Source organism: Strigops habroptila, chromosome 2 (genome assembly GCF_004027225.2).
Source record: "Strigops habroptila isolate Jane chromosome 2, bStrHab1.2.pri, whole genome shotgun sequence".
NCBI classification, from domain to species: Eukaryota; Metazoa; Chordata; class Aves; order Psittaciformes; family Psittacidae; genus Strigops; species Strigops habroptila.
Window position 1 is genome coordinate 89,507,027 of NC_044278.2, and position 23,204 is coordinate 89,530,230.

General features: G+C 40.1%; 1 protein-coding gene and 1 long non-coding RNA gene across 7 annotated transcripts in view; one reads left to right on the forward strand and one right to left on the reverse strand.

Annotated features, from left to right (window-relative positions):
• The window catches only part of PCDH17 (protocadherin 17), a 100,170-nt gene extending 84,199 nt beyond the window's left edge, over positions 1 to 15,971 (reverse strand). For 4 of the 6 annotated variants that reach the window (XM_030476322.2, XM_030476320.2, XM_030476325.1 and 1 more), the window contains exons 1-2: positions 15,370 to 15,971; positions 10,601 to 13,692 (exon numbers count right to left, since the gene is read on the reverse strand). In XM_030476322.2, the coding sequence (XP_030332182.1) occupies positions 10,601 to 13,225 (2,625 nt within the window). In that variant the 5' untranslated portion in view covers positions 13,226 to 13,692; positions 15,370 to 15,971. Of the gene's footprint in view, positions 1 to 10,600; positions 15,242 to 15,369 lie in introns of all 6 variants that reach the window. The other 2 variants (XM_030476324.1, XM_030476321.1) reach the window with 2 other exon arrangements.
• Positions 15,972 to 16,710: 739 nt separating this feature from the next.
• LOC115603876 lies at positions 16,711 to 22,019 on the forward strand. The gene is made up of 3 exons (XR_003990017.1): positions 16,711 to 16,913; positions 21,020 to 21,114; positions 21,952 to 22,019. It is a non-coding gene; the product is annotated as an uncharacterized LOC115603876 (long non-coding RNA).
• Positions 22,020 to 23,204: the final 1,185 nt, after the last annotated feature.

Consider the following 23,204-nt stretch of genomic DNA (forward strand, 5'->3'; position numbering starts at 1 on the left):
CCATTTAATTCAGTGGTTCTATTGACCTAAATTAAAATATTCACTGAATGAGTGTTTTAAGGATGATGCCTTGAAAGACAGAATACTAATGTAATTATACATATATAAGTTTCCACAGGCCCAAAATTACTTACACATGGATTAAGAACATGAGCTTGCTCTTTCTAGATTTGTGGAAAAACAGTCTTTTCCTCAATACCAGTAGGAACAAAGCCTAAGTGCTGAATCTGAGGTGCGTTTTCTTTGTCACCTTTAAAATTTTATAGAATTTAAATATTTTCATTAGACTTGATGAAAATTTGTTTAGCCCACTCCAGCTCACCTTTTTTTTTTTTTAAACTGAGCTGTAGCTAAACAATCTTAACCATAGGTGGTTGCTTAGCAATCAGCAAAGAATGAGACAGAAATGTAGAAAGTAAAGAAACTGACTGACATGTTCTGTGTTTGAATTATGGCACTCATTAAAAACAACAGAATAACACTAACAGAAGTTTAAAACAAAATTCTATTAATAAAAGAATACAGCTAACACTCTTTAGAAACAAATTATGCATTTAAAAGCTACCAATTGTGGTTAACATTGCTCTCCATAAAAAATCCTTTAGCTATTTTTAAAATTACATTAAAATCCTTCAAATTCTGATGAAGCCATTATTTACCTTTTGTTTTTAATGCAATTGTCAAGTGTGCTTCCAATGATTTTAAAACAGTATATATCTACAAAGCAAGCATGAGTTTATACCTTTGAAGACTGAAACTGATTTTTAATGCACCAGCTTTCAAACACTACAAAGGCTGCTCTCTGCTCATAAAGACAGTAAACAAGAAATTGTCCTTTAAATGTTTCCTTTAATGTTTTTCTTTAATTAAAAACCAATCAAAATACATTGCATGCAACACTAAAAAATTTAAAAATAACACATTAAAAATGTTTTTTTGACACACAAAGCATTCAAACTAGAATGAAAACTTAGGATGTTACTTTTGTTTACTTGTGTTAGTTTAGATTTTCTTTGCACTGTAAACATTGTTAATAAAAAAATAAAAACACTTGAAAGTAGTTTACCACTGAACACAGCTATTTTTATTGAATAGAAATGTTAAAAATATAATGAAATGAAACTAGACATTATAGAAGTACTGAAGTAAAATGCTTTTTTAATACGTTTAGATTATTTTAATATATTCCTTTCCTCTAATCAGACCAAAGCCTATTTATGTAGATTAGTTACATCTAGAGTCTCATTTATCCAACCTGTATTTATCCTTTGATCACAAAGCTTGTTAACTTAAATGGTCTTTTATTGTTATGATTCATTTTCCCATAATTATGCAGTTTAACTGCCTGATTTTTTTTTAATAAATATATGCAAACGCACCAATCATATTCAGCAGTGTTATGCTGGATGCTCAATGAACTGTAAGAGCCATTTCAATGCAATAAAGCTGCCTGGAAGTGTTCCAGGGCAAGGACTGCAAATACTAGTAATCATAGTGTCACTAGAACTAGTACAGACAAATACAAGCGTGTTGCACATATATCAATAGACAGTCTGAAACACTGCCTGAAACTAATTTCACATGCCTATCACTGCAAGAACTTACAATGCATTGATCAGAGGTCCCACCCACACAGCTGAAATTATGCATTTCTATCTTGTAACAAGGCTTTTCCTTTCCCCTTCAGAGTCCTCCTTTGGCATGCCATGGAGACTGCAGCACGCAGCCACCCAGCAAGGAACAGGATGTAATTAGAAACTTTTCTATTACATGTAAAAGTATTTTATGAACTGGTGGAACTCTGATCTGATATAAACATCACAAAGCCAGTAGAAAGGTCTATGACTAAAAGAAAATGCTGTTCTCTTGAAGGATTTTACTTGCGTAGATCACTTATAGAGTAATTAAATTAAAAATAGATCAGCATGAGACTGACTGTCTTGAGGGTGAATAAAGGAGATATCCTCTCACTGTACAAAAGTGAGATGCAAATTGATCTTTGTGCTGCCTCTCTGTACAAGTAACACTAACAATTGGCTGAAACCATGCAGTTATATCTTTACATGTAGAGAAATCCTCAATTTTGAGGACATATCAATGGATGAAAAAAATGAGCTATCTTCTCATCTTAAGCAAGTGAATTGCTCTTCTGCTACCCTTTCTGCACAGGTAACACCACTAACTAGTGGAAGCAATTCAGCAGAAGAAAGAGATGTTCTGTTGTGGGACCTTAATAAGCAGGAATTGTATCAGCAGCCTTTGGGATTTAACTAGAAATATATGACTGCTCAAGGAGTTATTAAAGCACTGGCTAATATCCTAATTACAGTGACATTCACAATGAATTTTCTTGTGCTTGAATGTAAGTACTTCATATTGTGTATTTATCTAAAATGCTTAATAATTTATCTATTTTTTTCCTTTCTGATAGGATTTACAGTAATAATCCAGAATCTTCTTCTGCCAAAAAAAAGAAAAAGAAAAAGAAAAAAAAAAAAAAAAAAAAAAAAAAAAAAAAAAAAAAAAAAAAAAAAAAAAAAAAAAAAAAAAAAAAAAAAAAAAAAAAAAAAAAAAAAAAAAAAAAAAAAAAAAAAAAAAAAAAAAAAAAAAAAAAAAAAAAAAAAAAAAAAAAAAAAAAAAAAAAAAAAAAAAAAAAAAAAAAAAAAAAAAAAAAAAAAAAAAAAAAAAAAAAAAAAAAAAAAAAAAAAAAAAAAAAAAAAAAAAAAAAAAAAAAAAAAAAAAAAAAAAAAAAAAAAAAAAAAAGAAAAAAAAAAAAAAAAAAAAAAAAAAAAAAAAAAAAAAAAAAAAAAAAAAAAAAAAAAAAAAAAAAAAAAAAAAAAAAAAAAAAAAAAAAAAAAAAAAAAAAAAAAAAAAAAAAAGAAAAAAAAAAAAAAAAAAAAAAAAAAAAAAAAAAAAAAAAGAAAAAGAAAGAAAAAGAAGGAAAAAGAAAAAGAAAAGCCTACGCAGTTCTAAAACCAAAGGTTGCCCATAAAAAGGACCATGATCAAAATAATTACCAGGGTTTAGAACGAACCCTGGCTAAGATTTATGGCAGGCTGTAACCCACTACTCCATTTCATGTCATGCATATCAGTAAAAGCAGCAACTAGTTAATCTCCTTGTTACCCCCTAAAACCGTAACAAATGAAACACTTAAACTCCAGGAACTTTTCCCAAAAAATCATTTTTGTCACTCTCTTCCCTAGTATCTTTTTTTTTCATCTTTTTAAGTAAAAGCCTGCAGTCCATTTAGAGTTTCCCTTGTTTCCTATATTTTTTGAACCTTTTAGCATTAATTTCACCACTTCTCTTCTACAGCTGAAGTAGAAAGGACAATTGAAAGTATAAAGCCCTCAGGCTATATGCTGCAAAAATTTGTCCCAACTGCTCTACTTTGGACCTTTTGACATCAAAAGGATTGCTTCTATACTTATAAAGATAAAAACAGAGCTGTGTTTCTTGCTCTGGCCAACAAATCATTGTTTAAGTTATTTTCACAGAAAATTCTTACCTGTTGGAAAATATTAGTCTAGTGTCAAAATGTCTTTCCTTTACACGCGCAGGCCACTCCTCAGTCTTGAAGAGGTATCTCAAGACCTCTGCCATGCATCCTATATGTTTTTCTTCAGAGAGAAAGCAACAACCCATACACATAGACTTTTTATATGAAGAATAAGTGTCTTACATAGCGACACCTAAAACTAATCTGATGTGGTATTTTAATTTTTGTAGAAACAACAAAAGAGAAATAAAACAGGATCTTTAAAAAGTATGTTTAAATATTACTCAGTATGTTAATGTTTCCTAGGGAGGAAATTAGTGAAAAAGAATAAAAAATGCCAAGGAAAAAATGAAAACAAAAAAACCCAAACATTTGAAAACAAAATCCCAACTGTTTTACAGCCAAATGTTGTGACTTGGGAAGAAATATAATTTGTAATGACATTTTTGCCTCATTAGAGAAGCCAGGTGTACCTATGCTTTCTTAATACCAAGTGATATTTGCAATTATTTTACCCATACCTAGTTATAATTTTCCTTGTAACAATATTTCCTGAATTTTAAGAATAATGTTATATCATGCACATTCTCAAAATATAGGAAAACATGTTGAAAATGTATGTTCATCAATATGTTTAATAGAGTCTTTAATTTCTTCTTTTAGCTGCACAGCAATTATGCTATGTTAACAGCTGGTCTTGAAGATCTTAAAGGTCTTTTTCCAACCTATGATCCTATGATTCTACATTACAGTTCACATCATAGTTTACAAAATCTTCTAAATTACACTCTCCTAATTGTTTTATGAAGAAGCCGTAAGAAAATTTTCACAAAAATATCACAAAAAATATCACAAAAAGTTGAAATCTGAAAATAAAGGACTCAATCATTACTATTCTTCGCTGCACTCTGCAAGGCTCTTAGTCACAAACTTACGCTTGAACCACTAAAATCGTTGATGAAGTCAAAATTATGCTGTTGACTGAAATACAAGTAAGAACAGGCCATCATCAATGTGGATAAGGAACAGGAAAGCTAGCCAAATCTATTGGTTAAAAGATAATTCTTCAAAGGAATCAGTCATCAAAATTGCGCTGGTAATCACAAATTTGTGCGGATTTTCCCATTTAAAATAGGTAGCAGCAGTGAGCACTAAGATGAGGAAAACTCAGTCAACTTTAAGAGCCATTAAGAGCTGTGATCCAGCAAATCCTGAATGACTTGCTTCATGTGTTTTATTGTAACTGCACTAAATTTCTTTCTACTCTCACATTTTATAAACCAGGAAGTTCTAAGGAGACGTTATTATTTCTTAATTTATTGGTTAATGAGAATTTCTGTTCTGGCAATATAATTTTCTTCCTCATAATATCAGTGTTCTACTTCAGACTCTAATGTTGTCTTTTTCTCTATTATGCTTATTGTTGTAATATACAACAATTCACCTTGGAAAATTCTTTAGATCTCATATGGACCTATATATCAGGAAGGATCATTCTGAAATAGTGTTGCTATAAACAGTATTGGCAAGAAGCTCAAGATCAAGACCAGAGCAAATGTAACACAAGCCAGGAGCCCAATTCTGCTTCCTCTGCCTATATCAGCAGCCAGGGTGGATGCCATAGTGAACAGCATGTTGCCTGACCTGGTCCTAAAATGTATGTACTTTGTGTCACTGTTACTATGCAGTGTATCTTCATGAAAATATAGAAAAGATCCTGTCCTGAAATTCTTACACAGATGACCCTGGTATTGACTGCACTGAACAAGTAAAACTAAAGCTACAGTACAATGTAACACAAAATCGTACTAGCTGCAGACTATTTCACAATGCAAACATTCACAGGAGTTATTTTGGAAGACATCTAACCTTGTAAAACACTGTAAAAGCTATTGTAATGCATCTTAGTCAGGTAGTTCTAAAGTTTCATCTGATGACAATTTAGCGTCCTTAAATACAGCCCTAGAATACATCGCTGTGAAATTCGGGGAATTATAAAGTACAAACCTCCAAACTTGCAAATGTGTAGAACTGCCCCAGTATTGTTTTGATGCAAAATGTAACTTCAACTAGCTCTAGTGAGGGAGAATAATATTCTTCATTTGCAGCAGAAGATATAAAACAAAATAATGAATACCTCTTTTTTCAGATAGGAATTTACATCAGTGAGAATGAATGCATCTTCTGTGAGGAAAGCTGCTTCTCCTTATACTGCAGCAGCTGCAGACTTCTTTTTTGCAATCTTGAAATTTCTGAGCTGAAGTTTCTCAAAGTAAAGTAAAGCATGGAATAGTATATCTAAAGACAGAACAGCGCTAATATAGCTTATGTTTTTTATTTCCCCTGAAGACTCTATCTTCTTAGGTACTACTAGACACCTAGCAATGAAGCTGTATTGGAATTTGACAATAATCTGTTCACACATCCGAAACATCAGGCACCTGAAGTATGAAGAATGATACCTACTTTATCTTAAAAATGCTACAGGGACTGCCTAGTACAGCAGCTACAGTGGTTCCCAGCTTGAGACATCCTTGCAACGCAGTCTTTTTTTTCCAGCTGTTGTTCAGCAAAGCTGTGACCTCTGTTTTCTTTATTCATGGCCTGTCTCATTCCTGATATATTTACAAACCTCTCGAAGTTGCACCACAAGTATAATAATAAAATAATCTGTAGGATGATCAACACTACTTGCATATGTAGTTTTTTTACACTGCTGTTATGTCACTTTGAGGAACCTATTTCCAGACTCTATCTGTTTAAAACAAACTATTTGTTTCACTTTGTCCATCCATTCTTTTGTCTATTGGAAACCTGCAAGAAGAAATTGTCCACCCAGGTAAATGTGAACTGATTAACTCAGAACTTTTTGGTAGGAGAAATACGAACATACATGTGTATTTTAGTACATGATATTTCTTTTTCTAATGTCTGCTCCTCAAAATAAAGCAAAATTCTGTTTCTCTTAGTCAGGTGAATAGGTCAGCTTGATTTACTCACCAGAATGAGACGAACAGAGTTTACCCAGTAGTCTTTACAGTCTAGAGTAAACAGAAATCTTCTTTCAGCCGTGTACATGTGCCATTTACTCACACTTTCTTCTTTTTTCACCCCAATAAAAATTAATAGTTTGGACCATTAGTGATTACAGGTAACATGGAATTTTGAATCTGGCAATGACAATTGTATAGCACTGGCCTATATTTAAATATTTTTAACAAACTTGTGTTTGAAAGCACTGTTTCTAAAGTATGCTTAGAATATGATTGCTGAAGTTAAAAGCAACAAAACATGCTATAAGTGTAGCTGTCCTAACTTCCCAGTATGGTACTAAACACTGTTCTTCATACACTTCCACCTCATGTGTGCCTCAAATCACAAATGGTCTCTTTTCAGTGGCCTTAAGCACTTGCAAGTCTCTTATGCCAGTAAAAGCTGAAGGTGCACAGCAAACTTGGCTGTCTATCCAAAATTTTAAACATACATGTATGCATGCATATTTAAATTACCTTATTTTATGGTACTGAAGAAGTTCATTGATTCATATAGTAACACATGTAGCCATGGCATGTAGCTGGATGCTACAAAGTGGTGAGTAAACACACAAGTGTTAAACTGTGTGACTAATGTGTAACATAAGTCACTTAAAGAGAGGCAAATTACACCTCTCTTACACACATCTGGCAGTATTTTATTCAGCTGCTGGTCATCCTCTGTCAGTCTGGGGTCAGTCTGAAACCCATAGTCACTAAGTAACACTTTACTCCACAGGTATTGATTGATACAAATTGGGCTATCTGTTAGAATAAAATACTATTCATGAGGAAATAATGGAATCATATAGCCTATTGACTTTACTAGCTCTTACTAGTAAGCAAAGCAAAAAAAATGTTTATGCACTCCTAATAGGAGTGAGAAAATTTAGATCTTACAAGAAAGAAATTATTTATTTTGTTTTAAATATTTATTAGACCTAACTGGATGTACTAAGTAATAATAATATAATATTTAGCATGTGTATATATATACACACATAGAATATATAAGTATGTACGTATATATATAAACATAAAGTTTTAATAACAGGCTCCTGCTAGAAAATTCTGCCATTAAAGACTTTGCTGAGGAAAATGAGAGTGAAGAAAAGCAGTTCCATCATATGAATTATTATAGTGTGAGATTATAGTGGTTCAGTAATATATCTGGAAAAACTAAAGTGAATATTCACTAGGAGAACACGTACATAACGTTTACCTTTCCTTTACTGGGAGTGAGGAAGAAAACTGCTTTTCTGAAGTGACTAATGAAAGGAGATGATAAAGCAGCTGTTTGGATTCTATATCTTTTTTTCCACTGGCTATACTTTGATTCCTAACTGTGCAATTTACTTCTCCAGCCACAGGTTTCCTGGAGTGATTAAGGATATAGTAGATCCAAGAGAGGACTGATCCTTTGCTATTTCTCCCTAGGTCTGCAGTTTGAATTTACATGAGGCAGAAAGCACAGGACCAGACGCAAAGCAATGTCTACATTCTAAAAGCAAATTGTATACGAAATTTACTCCAGAGATGTGGAGATGGAGAATACAGAAAGTATTTTAGTAACGAAAAATTATTAGTGAAGAGGATTGGATTTTTCCCATAGAACTACTGTAAGTCTGGCCTTTCCTAAGTAGAAAGCAAACTCCTCTGTTCATACTATGTATTTGTTTTGTCAATACAACTACAAAATATAATATCAATAACTAGCTTGAACAGGTTGTTGACTAGAGAAAAATGATTCCTAATCTACTGGCTGGACCACCTGAACATTCCAAAACACTCTGCAGGTATTACAGGGGAAAGCAAAAAAACAATATTAGGTATACCAGTATGTGAATGTGAGGAGCTACTGTTAACATTTTCCACAGTTGTCCAAAACGAAAACTCTTATAGAAACCACAACACACCTTTTTAAGGGAGGAAATTCCTCTTTTAGCTTTATATAGATGTCAGGAAAAAAAAAAAAAAAAATCATGATGTGATATTATACAGTGAACACTGTGAAAAAAAGAATCATATTTTCCATAGGGATTTTACACTACAATTGAATCTTTACTACTCAGTAGCATCAATACATGAATTAATTGCTTTTATATAGGACATTACATGGTTGTAGGAAAGTTATAATTTTTCTGTCTTTTAGTAACTATTACACTTGTCCAGTAAGAAAAAAATGTGGTAGGTTTTTTTTAGCATTCTAACAACTCCATTGTACAGTAAAAAAGTTGACATTACTTAAATAAGTGTCATTGAAAGTTATTTGTTTTTTAAAACATGAATTATAAATCAAATTATCTCCAGTTGTGCCCTAACCTAAATCCTTTCCTGAAGTGTCACTTTTTGTTAAAATCAATTTCAGATTTTAAGTATTGCTTCACTCACCCAATTTGATAGCAACATAAATTCACGATAGGCATAAAATGAAATTATTTCTGTGACACAACTCAATAGATAGATTAGGGATTAGTTCACAGTTGACCTTGTGCAGATAGCCTTTTTTCTTTTTTTTTTTTTTTCTTTTTCTCACAGTTATAAATATTCAATTTACAGGCCATCAGTTACTGGAATTTTGGTTATTTAACCTGCCAATTACCAATGGCCACTTTCTATTTAGTTTAAAACAGTAGGTGCAGCAGCTGGCAGCTAGAACATTTCGGTGTTCATAGACCCACAGGGTACAATAACTCCAAGGAATTATGAATTTTCTTTTGGTACATTCAAGTGTCTACAGTGCAACTTCCTTTCTCACTAGCTGCATACACAAAATGAGTCTGTGTCACTTCTTGATACACTCAGCTCATTCCTCTATGACTCAGAAACAGGCAATATTAGGAGAACCACAGGATAAAACAGATCTGACATTTCAAATATATTTAATAGTCATTATCCAGAGCCTGCTTTTCAATCCAAATGTTAAAAATCACTTTTGGAACATATCTGTAGTATTTGAACAATTAAGCTGCACTAATCATGAAGCCAATACTTTCAATTTAATCAACTGAAAACCCAAATTCCGCCCTCACCTTCACTCTGCGTGTTCACTTGCTCTGGAATACACCTTCTGAGTTTGAACTTTTAAACTACCTGCTAAAAATTAAATCATTCTTTTGATTAGCACCCTATATCAAATGGTCCAAATTCTGCCATTTGTCACATTCAGGAAAGTCGATAGAGGATTAGTGTGGATATAACTGGCAGCAGAATGCAGCCCAGCTGCAATTTCTAAATGAGCTTGCTAGAAGACAGAGCATGTAAGTCTTTCACTATAAAGCAATCATCAATATTGACTCAGGCTACTGGAAATGTGACTAGTTGTTTGCTGTTTTTATGACAGGATGTGAGTTCTGTTAACGTTTGGGGATAGGAGGGAATCACCACATACATTTTCTTTCTACTTGACTAAGCAGAATTTTCAGTGCTTAAGGTTTGGTTGTTTATGGGAGAGGAGGAGGCAATGGAGCCCAAATGATACTGTTCTGTGTCAAATAAAATATATTTATGGATATATATTCTAAAGAAAGAAATTTTAAAAAATTAAAAACATACATCTTGGAAAGATAGCTCATATTTACATAGATTGCAGGGCTATAATACACTGTTGCAATAGATGTCCTCAGCATGTAGAGTTTCTCCCACGTCCTGTTAGTTACTGCAGATAATATGACTGCTTCAGAAAAACCCTCCCCTTTCTCCACCCCAAACCAAAGTGAAATGAAATCTGTGGAAGCGCCCACCTCTGTCTGACAGTCTTCTGCGAAAACACCCCAGCATGCCCCAAATGTACTAAACACCTGCCTATGCTTTCACATGCCCCTCTTTTACACTGCAGTGACTGTTTCAGTGGGCATTTACTTGAGAATCCCATGGGAAAAAGCAGTGTGACAACAGAACCAGACCCACCAGATGTGGTCTCTTTCCATTTTCATTAAGTCCACCTCTCTTTAGTGACTTGTATTGGTCCCTTCAGTGGTGTCTTAAAGCAGATTTCACTGCAGACAAAAGGTAAAGTTAAACTAGTGTCTAAAGTGAGGTCCAGGGTATTCTAAAAGTCTCCTACCTGAATTATGGACATCCGGCTCGGGGGAGCCTCGCTGGCGTTAGTCCCTTGCCCTGTGAAGCTGGTGTGGCAGCCCACATGTCCCTGGGGTACAGTCAGGTTGTTGGAGGCGGGCTTCAGGTACATCACCTCTGACCTGGGAGAGCTGAGGGGCAGGCGGGTCTGGTAGTCAAAGTACATGGGTGAGGTGGCCAGGGATGGGCTGCTCACCACATTCATGACATTGAGGGGGCCCCGGCTGTCCTCGCCCTCACTGGGCACCAGCATAATGTCATTCTTGCTGATCTTCTTCTTCTTGCCCTTGCCCCCTCCACTGCCACTGCCTGCTCCTCCCCCGCCACTGCCTCCCCCTCCTCCCAGCTGAGGGTGGCTATACTCGGCAATGCGACAGTTATAGGTGCGGATCTCCTTGTTCTCTCGCTTGCACTTCACAGCAATAGTGATCATGGCAGCCAGCAAGATGATGGACACAGTGCTCAGCGTCACGATCAGGGGCAGCGACAAGTCCCAGTGTGGTCGCCGATGCTGCTCGCCATTCACCTGTGGCTCGCCAGCCTCGGGCAGGGGCCCTGCCAAGGCCCTGACGATGAGCTTGGCTACTGCAGAGAGGCTGGGCTTGCCATGGTCACTGACTTTTACCACCAGTTCAGCAACAGGGCTGAGCTCCTCCCAGTAGGGGTGCAAGGTGCGTATCTCACCGCTAGTGGGGTCCATCTCAAAGAGGTGCTCCTCATTGCCTTCCACAATCTCATATGTGAGGCGTCCGCTCTCCCCAAAGTCACTGTCCAGGGCATGGACGGTGCCCACGGGGTAGCCCACCCCAGCATTGCGAGGCACCTGCAGCTCAGCGGTGTCATTGATGAGGGCGGGCAGGATGATGAGGGGTGCATTGTCATTGACATCGAGCACGGTGACGCGCACCGTGGCATTGCTTTCGCGGTGGGGTGAACCCGAGTCTTTGGCCAGCACGCGAAACTCAAAGTGCTTTGTCTGCTCATAGTTGAAGCTCCTCAGGGCATAGATAGCACCATTGGTGGGGTTGACGGAGACATAGGTGTAGATGGAGACATCTCCCACATGCCCGGGTAGAATGGAGTAAGAGACTGTCCCATTTTGGCCCAGGTCAGGGTCCTGAGCCAAGACAGAGCCCAGGTACTCTCCAGGGATGTTGTTCTCAGGGACCTGCAACACATAGAGGTTCTTGCTGAAGCGGGGTGGGTTGTCATTCTCGTCAAGGATTCGGACGGAAAACGACTTCGTGGAGTTGAGTGGGGGGTTGCCCCCATCACGTGCCACAATGGTCACATTGTACTCATCCTGTGCCTCACGGTCCAGGGGCCGGTCAGTGACAACAGTGTAGAAGTTGTCATAGTTCTCCTCCAGGGTGAAAGGGACAGCTCCTGGTCCACCACCACCGCCCAGCACCCGGCACTGGAGCTGCCCATTCTTGCCTGAGTCTCGGTCAGTGACCCGCACCAGGGCAATGACAGTGCCCGGTGGGGCAGCCTCACTCAGTGCTCCCTGGCGAACGGAGACAAAGCCAATGGTGGGCGCATTGTCATTGCGGTCAATGAGGCGGACAGTGACCTTGCAGTGAGCAGGGATGGGATTGGGCCCCAGGTCCCGAGCCTGGACGTCGATCTCAATGAGGCCACTCTCCTCATAGTCCAGGTTGCCCTTGACACGGATGAGGCCACTCTGCGGGTCAATGCTAAACAGGTCGCGGACGCGCTCAGGTGCGTAGCCACTGAAAGAGTAGAGCACCTCTCCATTGGTACCCTCATCGGCATCAGTGGCATTAAGGTCAATGACGGCAGTGCCCAGTGGTGCATTCTCAGGCAGCTCTACCACATAGGAAGCTGCCTCAAAGATGGGGCTATTGTCATTGGAGTCAATGAGGCGCACATTGATCTGCACTGTGCCTGAGCGTGGTGGGTCACCACCGTCCAGTGCTGTCAGCACCAGGGTGTGGTGGCTCTGCTCCTCACGATCTAATGGCTTCTGGATGACCAGCTCCGGAAACTTTGTGCCATCACCTCGGGACTTCACATCTAGGGAGAAGAGGCCGTAGTCATCACGGGTGAGCAGGTAGGTGCGCAGCCCGTTGTCCCCAGCGTCCGGGTCGTGGGCGCTGGTGAGGGGGAAGCGGGTGCCTGGCGCAGCATTTTCGGAGATGTCCATGTCCACTTGGTCAGAAGGGAACGCTGGTGCGTTGTCATTCAAGTCCTGGATCTCCACCTTGATCATGCAAATCTCCTGGTCGTTAGCGAACACCTCGAGGGACAGCTGGCACTTGGTGCTGCGCCGGCACAGCGCCTCGCGGTCGATGCGCTGCTTGGTGTACAGCAGCCCGCTCTCCCCGTCCACATCCAGGAGGTGTGGGGCTGAGTTCTCCAACACCCGGAAGGTGGGCTTGGGGCCGCGGCCGCCGGGGCCGCCGCCGGGAGCGCCGCGCTCCCCGGGCAGCATGCCGCCTCCCGCCGCGCCCGCTGCCAGCCGCGCATCGCGGCCGATGTTCCCGATGACCGTGCCTGCTCCCTGCTCCTCCGGCACCGAGTAATTCAGGTTCTTCAGCGACAGGGCGGGAGCCCAGCAGAGGAAGAAGCAACAAATGGAAAGGTACATCCCCGAGAAGGGGTGGGGGTGGCAGCAGCTGCAGCGGCGACCAGGGTTGTCCCCGTCTTCTCTGCCTCCTGCGCTGGGTTTGTTCTTCCTCCTCCGTCGTCTCCTTCTCTTTTATTTTTCTTTTTTTCTTTTTTTGGTTTCCTTTTTTTTTTTTTTTTTTGCCTTCTCTCTCCCCACTCCTGTATTTTAAGTTCCTGAACCTGTTGCTCTAAAGCATCTGCAGAGACACAGGATGAGAGGCAGCAAATAGACCATGTAGCTCAGAGGGAGGGAGCAATCGGGAGGGGAGGAAGGCGGGGGGGCGGAAGGGGAGTAGCAGCTTCGGCAGCGTTTCAGCAAGCGCTTGCCGTGCTCTAGAGTCCCTCGCAGATACTTCGGGCTGTCCACTTCGCAGTGGGAGGATTGCCAAAAAATCAGAAAATTTGCAAATGATCTTCTCCTCCTGGCAGGTGAAGCGTTTCCCGGTCCTTGAATCCCGCAGATATACAAAGGGTAATAAAAATAATAACAATAATAAAAAATCGGCGGCAGTGGCTGTTTTTCTAAAAAACGATCAAAAAGATTGTTTTTTTTAAATATGTGTATTTATATATACATAGGAAAGGAGGGTGGCCACAGGTCTGTAAGCAGGGGTAGAAAAGCTTATTTGTTACTCATCACCTGCGATGAGGTTGATGGAGTGGAGGGATAGGAGAGAGACAGAAAGGGGGAAAAAAAGTCTCAGCGTGTTGTTGAAGCCTTCTTCCTGTGCAGTGAGAGGCAGTGAAATGTCTGATTGCACCGCGGGGGTTGTTGGTTTTCAGGGAGTGTTTTGCTGCATTTAGAGATCTAATCTTGCTTGCTTGCGGCCGGAGAGCTGCATCTCGCTGCCGTCGGTATTTCTCCCCCTCTCTGTCTCGTACACCCTCACAGTTTCCCTCCCGAATCAGAAGGCGAGGGAAGGAGGATTGCAGGGCAAGAGGGAAAAACAAAACAGGGGGAAAAAAAAAAAAGCCCAAAACCGCAAAAACTAGTGGCCCGGATTTGTAGTTTCCTTTCTCTCCCTTTACTACCAGCCTCCCACTCGTCCTTTTGTGGGGAAAAAAATAAGAAACCCATTATCTGACCGTCATCACTAGCCACAGTAAATATATGTTTTGATAGAAAATCAGAGGTCGTGCTCAATCAGACGCACACTTGGTTTCTTTTAAGACAGGCCAGTAAGCCGCCGCCACCACCACATCCTTTCTCTCCGGGTGGCCTATGCGTGTGTGCGGATGCGTGTCTGAGGAGCTGCACTTTTCTCGATGCAGTTTAATTCCAGTTTGCTTTTCTCTCCAGCCGAGAGGAAAGCAACAGGGCAACCCCATGGCTGGACGCATAGATTAAAAAAAAAAAAAAAAAAAAAATATAGAAAGGGAGAGAGCGAGAGAGAGAGAAAGGAAGGGGGGAGGGGGAGAGAGAAGCCAACACACACAAGAGACATACAAGCCCTCTCGCTAAAAGGAAAACAGTCTCTGTATTCACAGGGCTGGCCGCTATCAAGTGCCTCTTTTCTTTCTATTCAGTATCTCCTTCCAATGACACTGCCGCCTAGTCCTCTTCATTTAGGGGAGGGAAAAGAGGGGAAAACAATCCTGGCGCTGAATAAAGTGGGAGACCTCTTTAATCAACTAATTCGCTTATATTAAAAGCTATGCAGTTCCGCGATTGGTGTGATGCATTTTTTTGCAGTCTTTTCAAGCTTTACAGTCTCCCTGAGCATCTTGGTAGAGGGGGAAGAGCGGCGGCAGCGCGAGATGCATCCCCCTCTCCCCTCGACACGGTGTATGGGCAAATACTGGACAAGGGCAACTAAATATATTTCAGGTTCTTTTAGCAACCAGAAATAAATGAATGGGCACATCCAGAAATGCAGATGTTTGTGTCTGCTGGATGAGTCAGATCCAGCGGAACAAATCACATTCACTACCGCCTCATGTTCCTCCCTTCACAGATATTAGTTGCAGCTTCTTCCTAACGCTTCTCTGACTCACTCTATAGACAGGGGGAAAAAAAAAAAAAAAAAAAAAAAAAAAAAAAAATCAGATTTATATTTGAGGGGGGATGAAGGAAAAAAAAAAAAGGGGGAGGGGGTGTCGGATCCAGCTACACTTTTACTATACCTCTTTCTCCGGGAGACTGAGGATCAGGAAAACAAGGCTGTTATCCACTCACTGGCACAGAGGCGCGTCTGTCTCCTGCTTTGCTGAGTGTTTTTAACCACCTTTCCTCAGTGTTATGTGTGAAATAAATCAGAGATCTTTCATATTAAAAGAAAAAAGGAAAAAACAACAAAAAAACCACCATAGGTTCCCAATACATAGCTCACAGATCTAGTTCCGAGCCTCAGTTCTGCACTGTTGTTTTTTTTTTTCTCCTTTATTTGAGTCCGGACCCAAAGCACACAGTTAATTCTGCAACCTGTGGTAGAGAGGCTTTCAAAAGAAAAAGAAGGAAAAGCAGATACTCTTCTCTGCCTCATTGGTGGGTGGCTCCCTCCGAACAACCGGTTGCCAGTCTTAGCCAGGCAGCACGCGGAGCCAACGCCGATCCCCGGCACACCAGATCCATTGCACCAGCCGCCCGCAGGGAAGCGGAGGATTCGGCGAAAATTCAACAGTTGGAGCCGCTCTCCCCGTCTCCCCCCTCCTCTCCTCCCTCACTGCAGCACTCCGGGCCCGCCGCGCCGCGCTCACCCAGCACCGCTCGCCGACTGCCTCTATTCACCTCACGCCGCGGCTTAAACATTGATACGGATTCCCCACCAGCCAATCGGCGGAGGCGGCGGTGACCGGCCCGCCAATGGTAGGAGGCGGGCGGGCGGCGGGGCGGGGCCGCGGCGGGAGCTGGGTGTCATTGATTAGCTCGGTTCAGTAGGAGGCGCGCAGCGTGTGCAGGGCTCGGGCGGGCGGGTTGCGGCGGTGTCTGATAGCCGCGCACCGCAGCGCCGCGCCCCCGGCACCCCCCACCCCACGCTGTCTATTCATTTATTTATTTATTTATTTGTATATTCCCACCCCATTTATTTATTTTTAAGACATATCAATAAGTCGTCGGCGATGACGGCGGGGTCGTGGCACCCCCGCACTGCTCCAAAGCACGGAGCGGCCCCGACCCGGCCACCCCCTCGCCGCCCCGGGGATGCATAGCTTAGGGAAGTAGAGGGGAACGGGGGACTTATGGATGGGGAACCCCGTCGTCGACGCCGACCCGGCGCACCCCCTCGCCGCCCCCGGGTTGTGTAGCGGAGGGGAGTAGAGGGGAAGGGGAACTTGTGGATGGGGAACCCCTCCGCCATTCCCGCCCCGGCCCTGCGGGAGCCGCCCCGAGCGGGTCTCGCCCTCCCCGAGGGGCAGGTCCTGGGGCGGGAGTATCCTCGGGGCCGTGGTGGGGGGGAGCGGGCGGCGGGCAGGGCGGCAGCCCCGCGGTGCGGGGCTCGGGGCCGCAGCAATGCCCTTTTCCCCTTCCTTACTCTCCTTTCCTTTCCCCTTCCCCCGCCCGCTCCCGCCGCGGCGGGAGGCTCTCTGTCGGCAGCGGCTGGTGGAGGGTGAGGGGGGGGGCGAACGACTGAGGCTGGAAAGGTGGGTGCTCGAATTGCCAGAGCGCCGGTCTCGACCCGTGCGTACCGAAAAGAAGCTGCCATTTGTGAGCTGTGAGTGACGAGCGTGTAAGTAGCATGAATCATTTGGGGGGGGGAGGGAAAAGAGGGAAAAAAAATCAACTCTGGAGCAATTATAAGACGCTCTGACTATTATTTTAGGAGCGGCTCTTAAAAGATTCACTTAAGGAAGCTGCTCTTTCGCCTTGCTCCGTAGGATAACCTTCAGCCCTTTATGAGTTACTATGTCCTTGAATATCATTTGACTTGGAGAAAGTCTTACAAATGTATAAATTCAAATAAGTATTCTTCCTAGACCCGTCTTCCTGTCCTGAAGACCTCTTTGTAGCTTTGGAACAGATAGTTTGCAGTACAGAACGAGTCTGCTAGTAACCATTATAAAACTAATTCTGTGTTAAAAATGCGGTATATAAATAAACTACACATACATTAGTGGCAGCGTAAAATCACTACTCTCAGACGTGCCAACTTTCTGTGTGAGAGCGACAGACAGACGAAATAAAGGATATGTTTACAAAATGGGCTTTGCTTCCTGAATGAGGGCTTCAGATTGGCTGACGGAAACCGCCGTGTTAGGCTAAGTCACTTGTCTGGAGAAGTCCTCTGTAAAAGCAGCACAATTTTAAAAATGTAACAAAACCCAGAGTAAGTCCCGGAGCTCTCAGGAGACCTGGTTTCACTGTAACTGGAGTCCTGTGCTTTCCTTCCCTTATTCCGTAGCCTATGCCAAACCTTCAGGATGTCCAGAGATTTTTCGATGCAAGTTGTGCTAATTGGGTAAAAAAAAATAATGGTCATTGCAATTATGTCCTGGCTCCCTCTAGCGTGCTAGAGGTATTGCTGCACTTGGGGTATATCCTCTGTGTGTGTGTGTCCCGGGGTGTATGCACATACCATTACCCCAGTTTCCTTTCTGAGGGAGCGAGTGAGCACCAGCAGGATAAAACGATAGTTTCACTATTACAGTGGCAAATACTATGTAATATATTTCTGACAATGTTGCTGCTGGTTTACTTATATTTAAAAAGAAGTCACAAACCCCAAGATGAATTTGACTTTAAGAGGCTCATGTCTCCATCACTTTTTTCTCCAGCCCTAGTGAATGTCTTTCTTTTTTTATATGACTCAGCATTACACAATAAACACCCTGACTCCACAATGAAGTCAATACATTTGAAGGCACTCTGCAGTTTGTAAAACAAGTACTCTGGACTCTGAATTAAGGGGAAAACTATATAACCCTTTATCCAAGTAACTGGAGTTTTTGCTTGTAAAATCTGCCTTTTTTTTTTTTTTTTTTTTTTTTTGGCCAAACATCTTGTGGCTTACAACATCCCATTGATACCAACAATGTGCATGGAATACTTAGAGGAAAAATAAAATCCGCATCACTAGTAGCAGATCCTCAATCCTGTGACTGACTACCAGGTGATGATCATAAATGAAACACCCCCTGCCACACAGGTCACTGTGGGGTTTAGTGCTCACTTCAATGGAGTTACTTTTTAATACTCATTTTCAGTTGTGGCTGATTATTAGCAATTTCTAATGATTTATTGGAAATTATATCATCTTGACAGCTTTAAAAATTGTGGCTCTTAAACTCAATAGAGGCTTAGGTGCCTAATTGGAAAAAGCCATGTAAAAAATTGTGCCTGCATATGAATATATAACTCTGCCAGGCTGATGTTTGTTATATCAGACAGTTTATAACAACAAAATGGCATTTATTGATTTTAATCCACCTGTGCTAGTAATGAATATTTTATCTGTTCGATGATTTTACCATATATCTAAAATACTTTTAATGTCAAATTTGTAGCACACGCTATATATTTGATAGCTTAGACTGGCATCATAATTTTCTATACGTTCATCAGCAAATAGCTGTATTTTTCACATAGAAAAGTCAGAAATAAAATGTGTGAAGGTAATGCCAATGAGTTGCAGTAATACGTATGTGCTGTGTCAGGTCGTTGTGTGTTGAATATAGAGTGTATATTTATTTGGGCTAGAAGAAAAAAAAAAGAAACAAACGCAAAATTTATAAATGCTTATTAACAGCTTTGTGAGAAAGCTAAACTGTGGAGAGGCTAATACATAGGCAAAATGCAAATCCTTAGTGACTGGAATGCACATATAGGAGGCTTACAGTATCTGACAGATCAACAAAATACACCGTATAAGAGAAGCTCAACAAAGGAGCAAAGTCTAGTCTAACAGCCTTAACAATAACTTATATATGGAAGGGATAAATTATGCTTTGGAAAACTACTTTTCAATACTTGAAATGTTTGTTTATTGGAAGCTGTAGTTTGACATCAACCAAAATAACAGTTAGTAACAGGACACATCTCAAAACCAGCTTCTTAAAAATGCTGATTAATCATGGACATAATAAATCAGTATTCAGAATTTTCTGGGAAAGTGTTCATAATGAAATCTAGTAGTTTATTATTCTACCTTCAGCAAACACAGGTAAACCTTTCTACTTTCAAAAAAAAAAAAAAAAAAAGAAAAAAAAAATCCTCAATCAGAACTGCTGAAATGAAAATCGTAGTCTGAGCGTGGAAGGTACTTAAGCATAGTACAAAAGTTTCAGAACAAATATCCCTAAACAAATAAAAGAGAATAGGAAGGCAAGGAAAAAATCAATATAGTTAAATGTCAAGGTTCAATATTTAAGTTATGGGAGCCTAAACTGTATCATTGGGAAAGCCCAAATCCAATCATCTTGAAAACAATAGAAAGAAGTAAAATTAGAAAGGCCAAGGAGGGAATTTGAGGAACAAAGAGTCCATATATAAGAGAACAAATTACCTGCTATAAAACAAACATATGCTTTGCCAATATGAGGAAGCTATGGCAGAACTGGTGGGCCTATTAGTTGGCCAGCTATAAAGGAAGAAGTATGGCAGAGAAATTAAATTTCTGTACCCTAGCACTCTTAGCAAATGAAGATATTTCCTCAGGTCAACTTTTTTTTAGTAACAAAGATGAGATGTGGGTGTATACTGATGTTTCAATAGTAAGATTCTTAAAAAGCAAAAAGCATCTAACTAAATGGTAGTCATCAAGGGTTCTTACAGAATCTGAAAATGAGCTAAATGAACTGTTAAAAATATGCAGCCGTTAAGATCAGTTACTATGTGTGAAGATTAAAAGGTACAAAATATGTTTGTCTTTTATAAAGACTAAAAGGGTGATCAAGAAATAATGGTGTGGCAAGCTTTACTTTTATCAGTAGTATAAAAATCAGTTAAAATGACAATTAAAAATAGAAATTATATAGCATCTAGAGAAAGGTAAGATAAGTACTGTCCAGAAACTCAATGAAATCAATAGAAACCTTTCCACTGTTTTGATTCATCCCATAATAGCAAAGTAGCACAACTTAGATTAAAAGGACATTTCTTCTGTTTAGTAGTATTGTTTCAAAGTAGCAATAGAACAATAGATAAAATTATTTTTGTCGCTTTGTATGTAAGAAGTTTTATGTCAATGTAATTGTGAGTCCACACCAGAAAGACACATAGAAGAGAGGATTGTTGCTGAGAAAGGGAATAAGAAATAATAGTGCAGTAGGTATAGGCAGGAAAGGGTGTCTGCCAATGATGTGAGTGGACTAATTGAGAGGTGGGGCCAAGAAGAGAGAGAAATAGGAAAAGGGTGCTGGAGTGGGACATAGAGCTATTTAAAAAGATTTCAGGGAAAGGGAATTAGCAAGTAGGAGCTAAGCCTGAGATTGTCACTGAAAGAATTGATACCTACAGCTTCTATCTAGCTGGGAAGTATTACATTTACAGTTTCACCTGTGTCATTTTGGAAACAAATAAGATGAACACACACATTAGGCTTACAGAAGGAGAGACTTGTTAGGTCACAGATAAGTGGGTTAGGACTTGGATTCTCATGCCTCTTTTCAGGCATGTTATCTAATGACTATTTAGCACAGAATACAGAAACATGACTTTTTTTTAATTATTATTTTAGTGAAAACAGGACACACTGAGATCAAACCCAGCATGCTTCAAACAGACTAAGTGGAAGTTTCTTTAATTATTAAAAAAAATTAAAAAAAAGACAATTTATTTAAGAGCAATAAATCTAATGAAAACCAGTTTCCTACAGGTGTACCTTTAATTTTCCCACAGCCATTACTACTGGCTTCCTCCTGTGTCTCCAGTGGTGTTCACCCTGCAGATGTGAGTGGCTGGCTGAGAGGGCCAGGCAGCAGCTGCCTGCAAAGGTACCATGGCTACTTTTCCTTCTCTCAGTTAGGGTACCAATTTATCTTTCATACATGCCCACCACTGTAATAAAATTCAAACTACAATCACCTTTGAAATGTCTATCCCACTTGCAAATTTGATTGAAATTGTCCAGTAGGTCATGAAGTTACTGGGCAGAATGATGGAAAGGCAGTGAGTCACTTGGGTAATGGTCAAGGGGGCTGCATGTTCACTTACATAGCCTCCTTTAAAAACCTACAACATTAAGCATTTTAGCTATTTTATTATACCTTGACCCTAAACCTGGAGGTAAGATGCAGCACAGTAATATGATCATATGATATGGCTTGGCATGTTGTCATAGTCCGTGCACTGGTATTACTAGTGATGTGGGAATATACTGTGTGAATATAAACATTAGATTTTGTAACATAGAATATAAACTATTTTGATTTTTAAATAAAGGATATTCTTTGAAGCATTTAGAAACTTTTCTGAAGCAAATGTCATATGGATTTTTCTTAAACCTGGCAATTTTGGTTTTCATGCGTTAAACCCTATAAGGATCAGTAATATGTTCTGCTTCACTGAATGATGAAGTAATTTACCAATTAAAATCTGTTTTCGGATTATTTGTGACAAGTTGTTAAAGATTAGAACACATACACCCTATATTAATATAATTAATTAAATACTTATTTAGGAATTTATAAAAAACATTGAAATTTATTTAATAATTGGTTTAGTAGATGGTGTTTAGTTTGTCTGCAGTTATTGTAAGCTAATGTCTCGTATGTCCTTTAAAGATTATGTGGCAGGAGAGGTATTTGTCTTCTTCTTCCCCCCCCGGTTAGTTTGCACTCTGGAAAGTGGGGAGATTGTGCCTTCCCTAAAAATGCACAAGTGAAGAAACTTACAGAAGCACAGAATAAAAAAGGAGAAGGAAGGAAGAGAAGAAAAAACCAAAAGAGACAAGAGTGAGCATAAACTCCAGAAAGTGCTGTGAAAAGCAGGGAACAAAACTGCTATTCAAGTCTCAAATGGGAAGGAAAGAACATGTTCCCTTGGGCTTGCGGAGGGGTCTGTAATCCTCTGCAAACCTCCAGAGCTGCTAGACTGATACCACACAGGGGCAAGCAGATCTGCCATCTCACAGCAGAGTGAGCCAGGGGATGTTCATCTACACCTGTTCTACTCTGTCTCACTTTGGATGTTTAATGAAGCTTTGTTTTGGAGTAAAACCTGCTCTTTGGGGTTTAAAACTTTTCTGGGAAAGCTGGTAGTGCTCACTTTAAGGAAAAGGTAGAAGCAGATCCAGCTCAAAGATCTGGCTAGTGACATACATTGTGCAGACAGAAGTACTGGTAGAGTATTGATAGAGGACAAAGTTGGAGAAGCCAAAATTAAAGTCACATTTCAAGAAGAACATAGCTGATAATATGAAAGGTCAAAGAAAATGGGGGGCCTGACGAAAGTCTTGACAAATGTATGTCATCAGAGCAGTCTAAGGGTGAAAGCATGTGCTTTCTTACATCTGTAAGAAAGACGCTCTGTCAAGTAGATTTTAAGATTATAGTCAGTAAAGTGTGGAATGATTCTTTTTCCTTCTCTTCATTAAAGAAACAACCAAACAAAAAGACTAAACAAACAAGATTACTGACCCAACAGAGTCTGAGGAAGCTGCTGGATAATATTTCTCATGTTTCTCATGCAGGAATGTCCCTAATAACATTAAGAAATAATACTAACAAGTATTATTATTATTAATTCATAGAAAACTCAGTATAGTGTGTCAATGGACCTCCTTTCAGAAGAAAATAACTGCACCTTCCAAGTTACAGTATTATTGAGATGTGTCTAATATTGTACTTGAGTCAAGTTGAATCTCTAGCTAGCACAGCAGACCCAATACGTTTTTTGACTGGAACATCACAGGCTTCCCACATTTCACACCCTCAAGCTGCAGAAGGTTTGAGTCACTTATACAAAACATTTTACCAAATTTTAAGCATCAGGGTATTGCTTCTTATGGAATGGTAGGTTTTTATTGTTCACTCTCTTCTAGTATTTCCGTATTACAATTGCTCCAGAGCTAATATTTACTGGC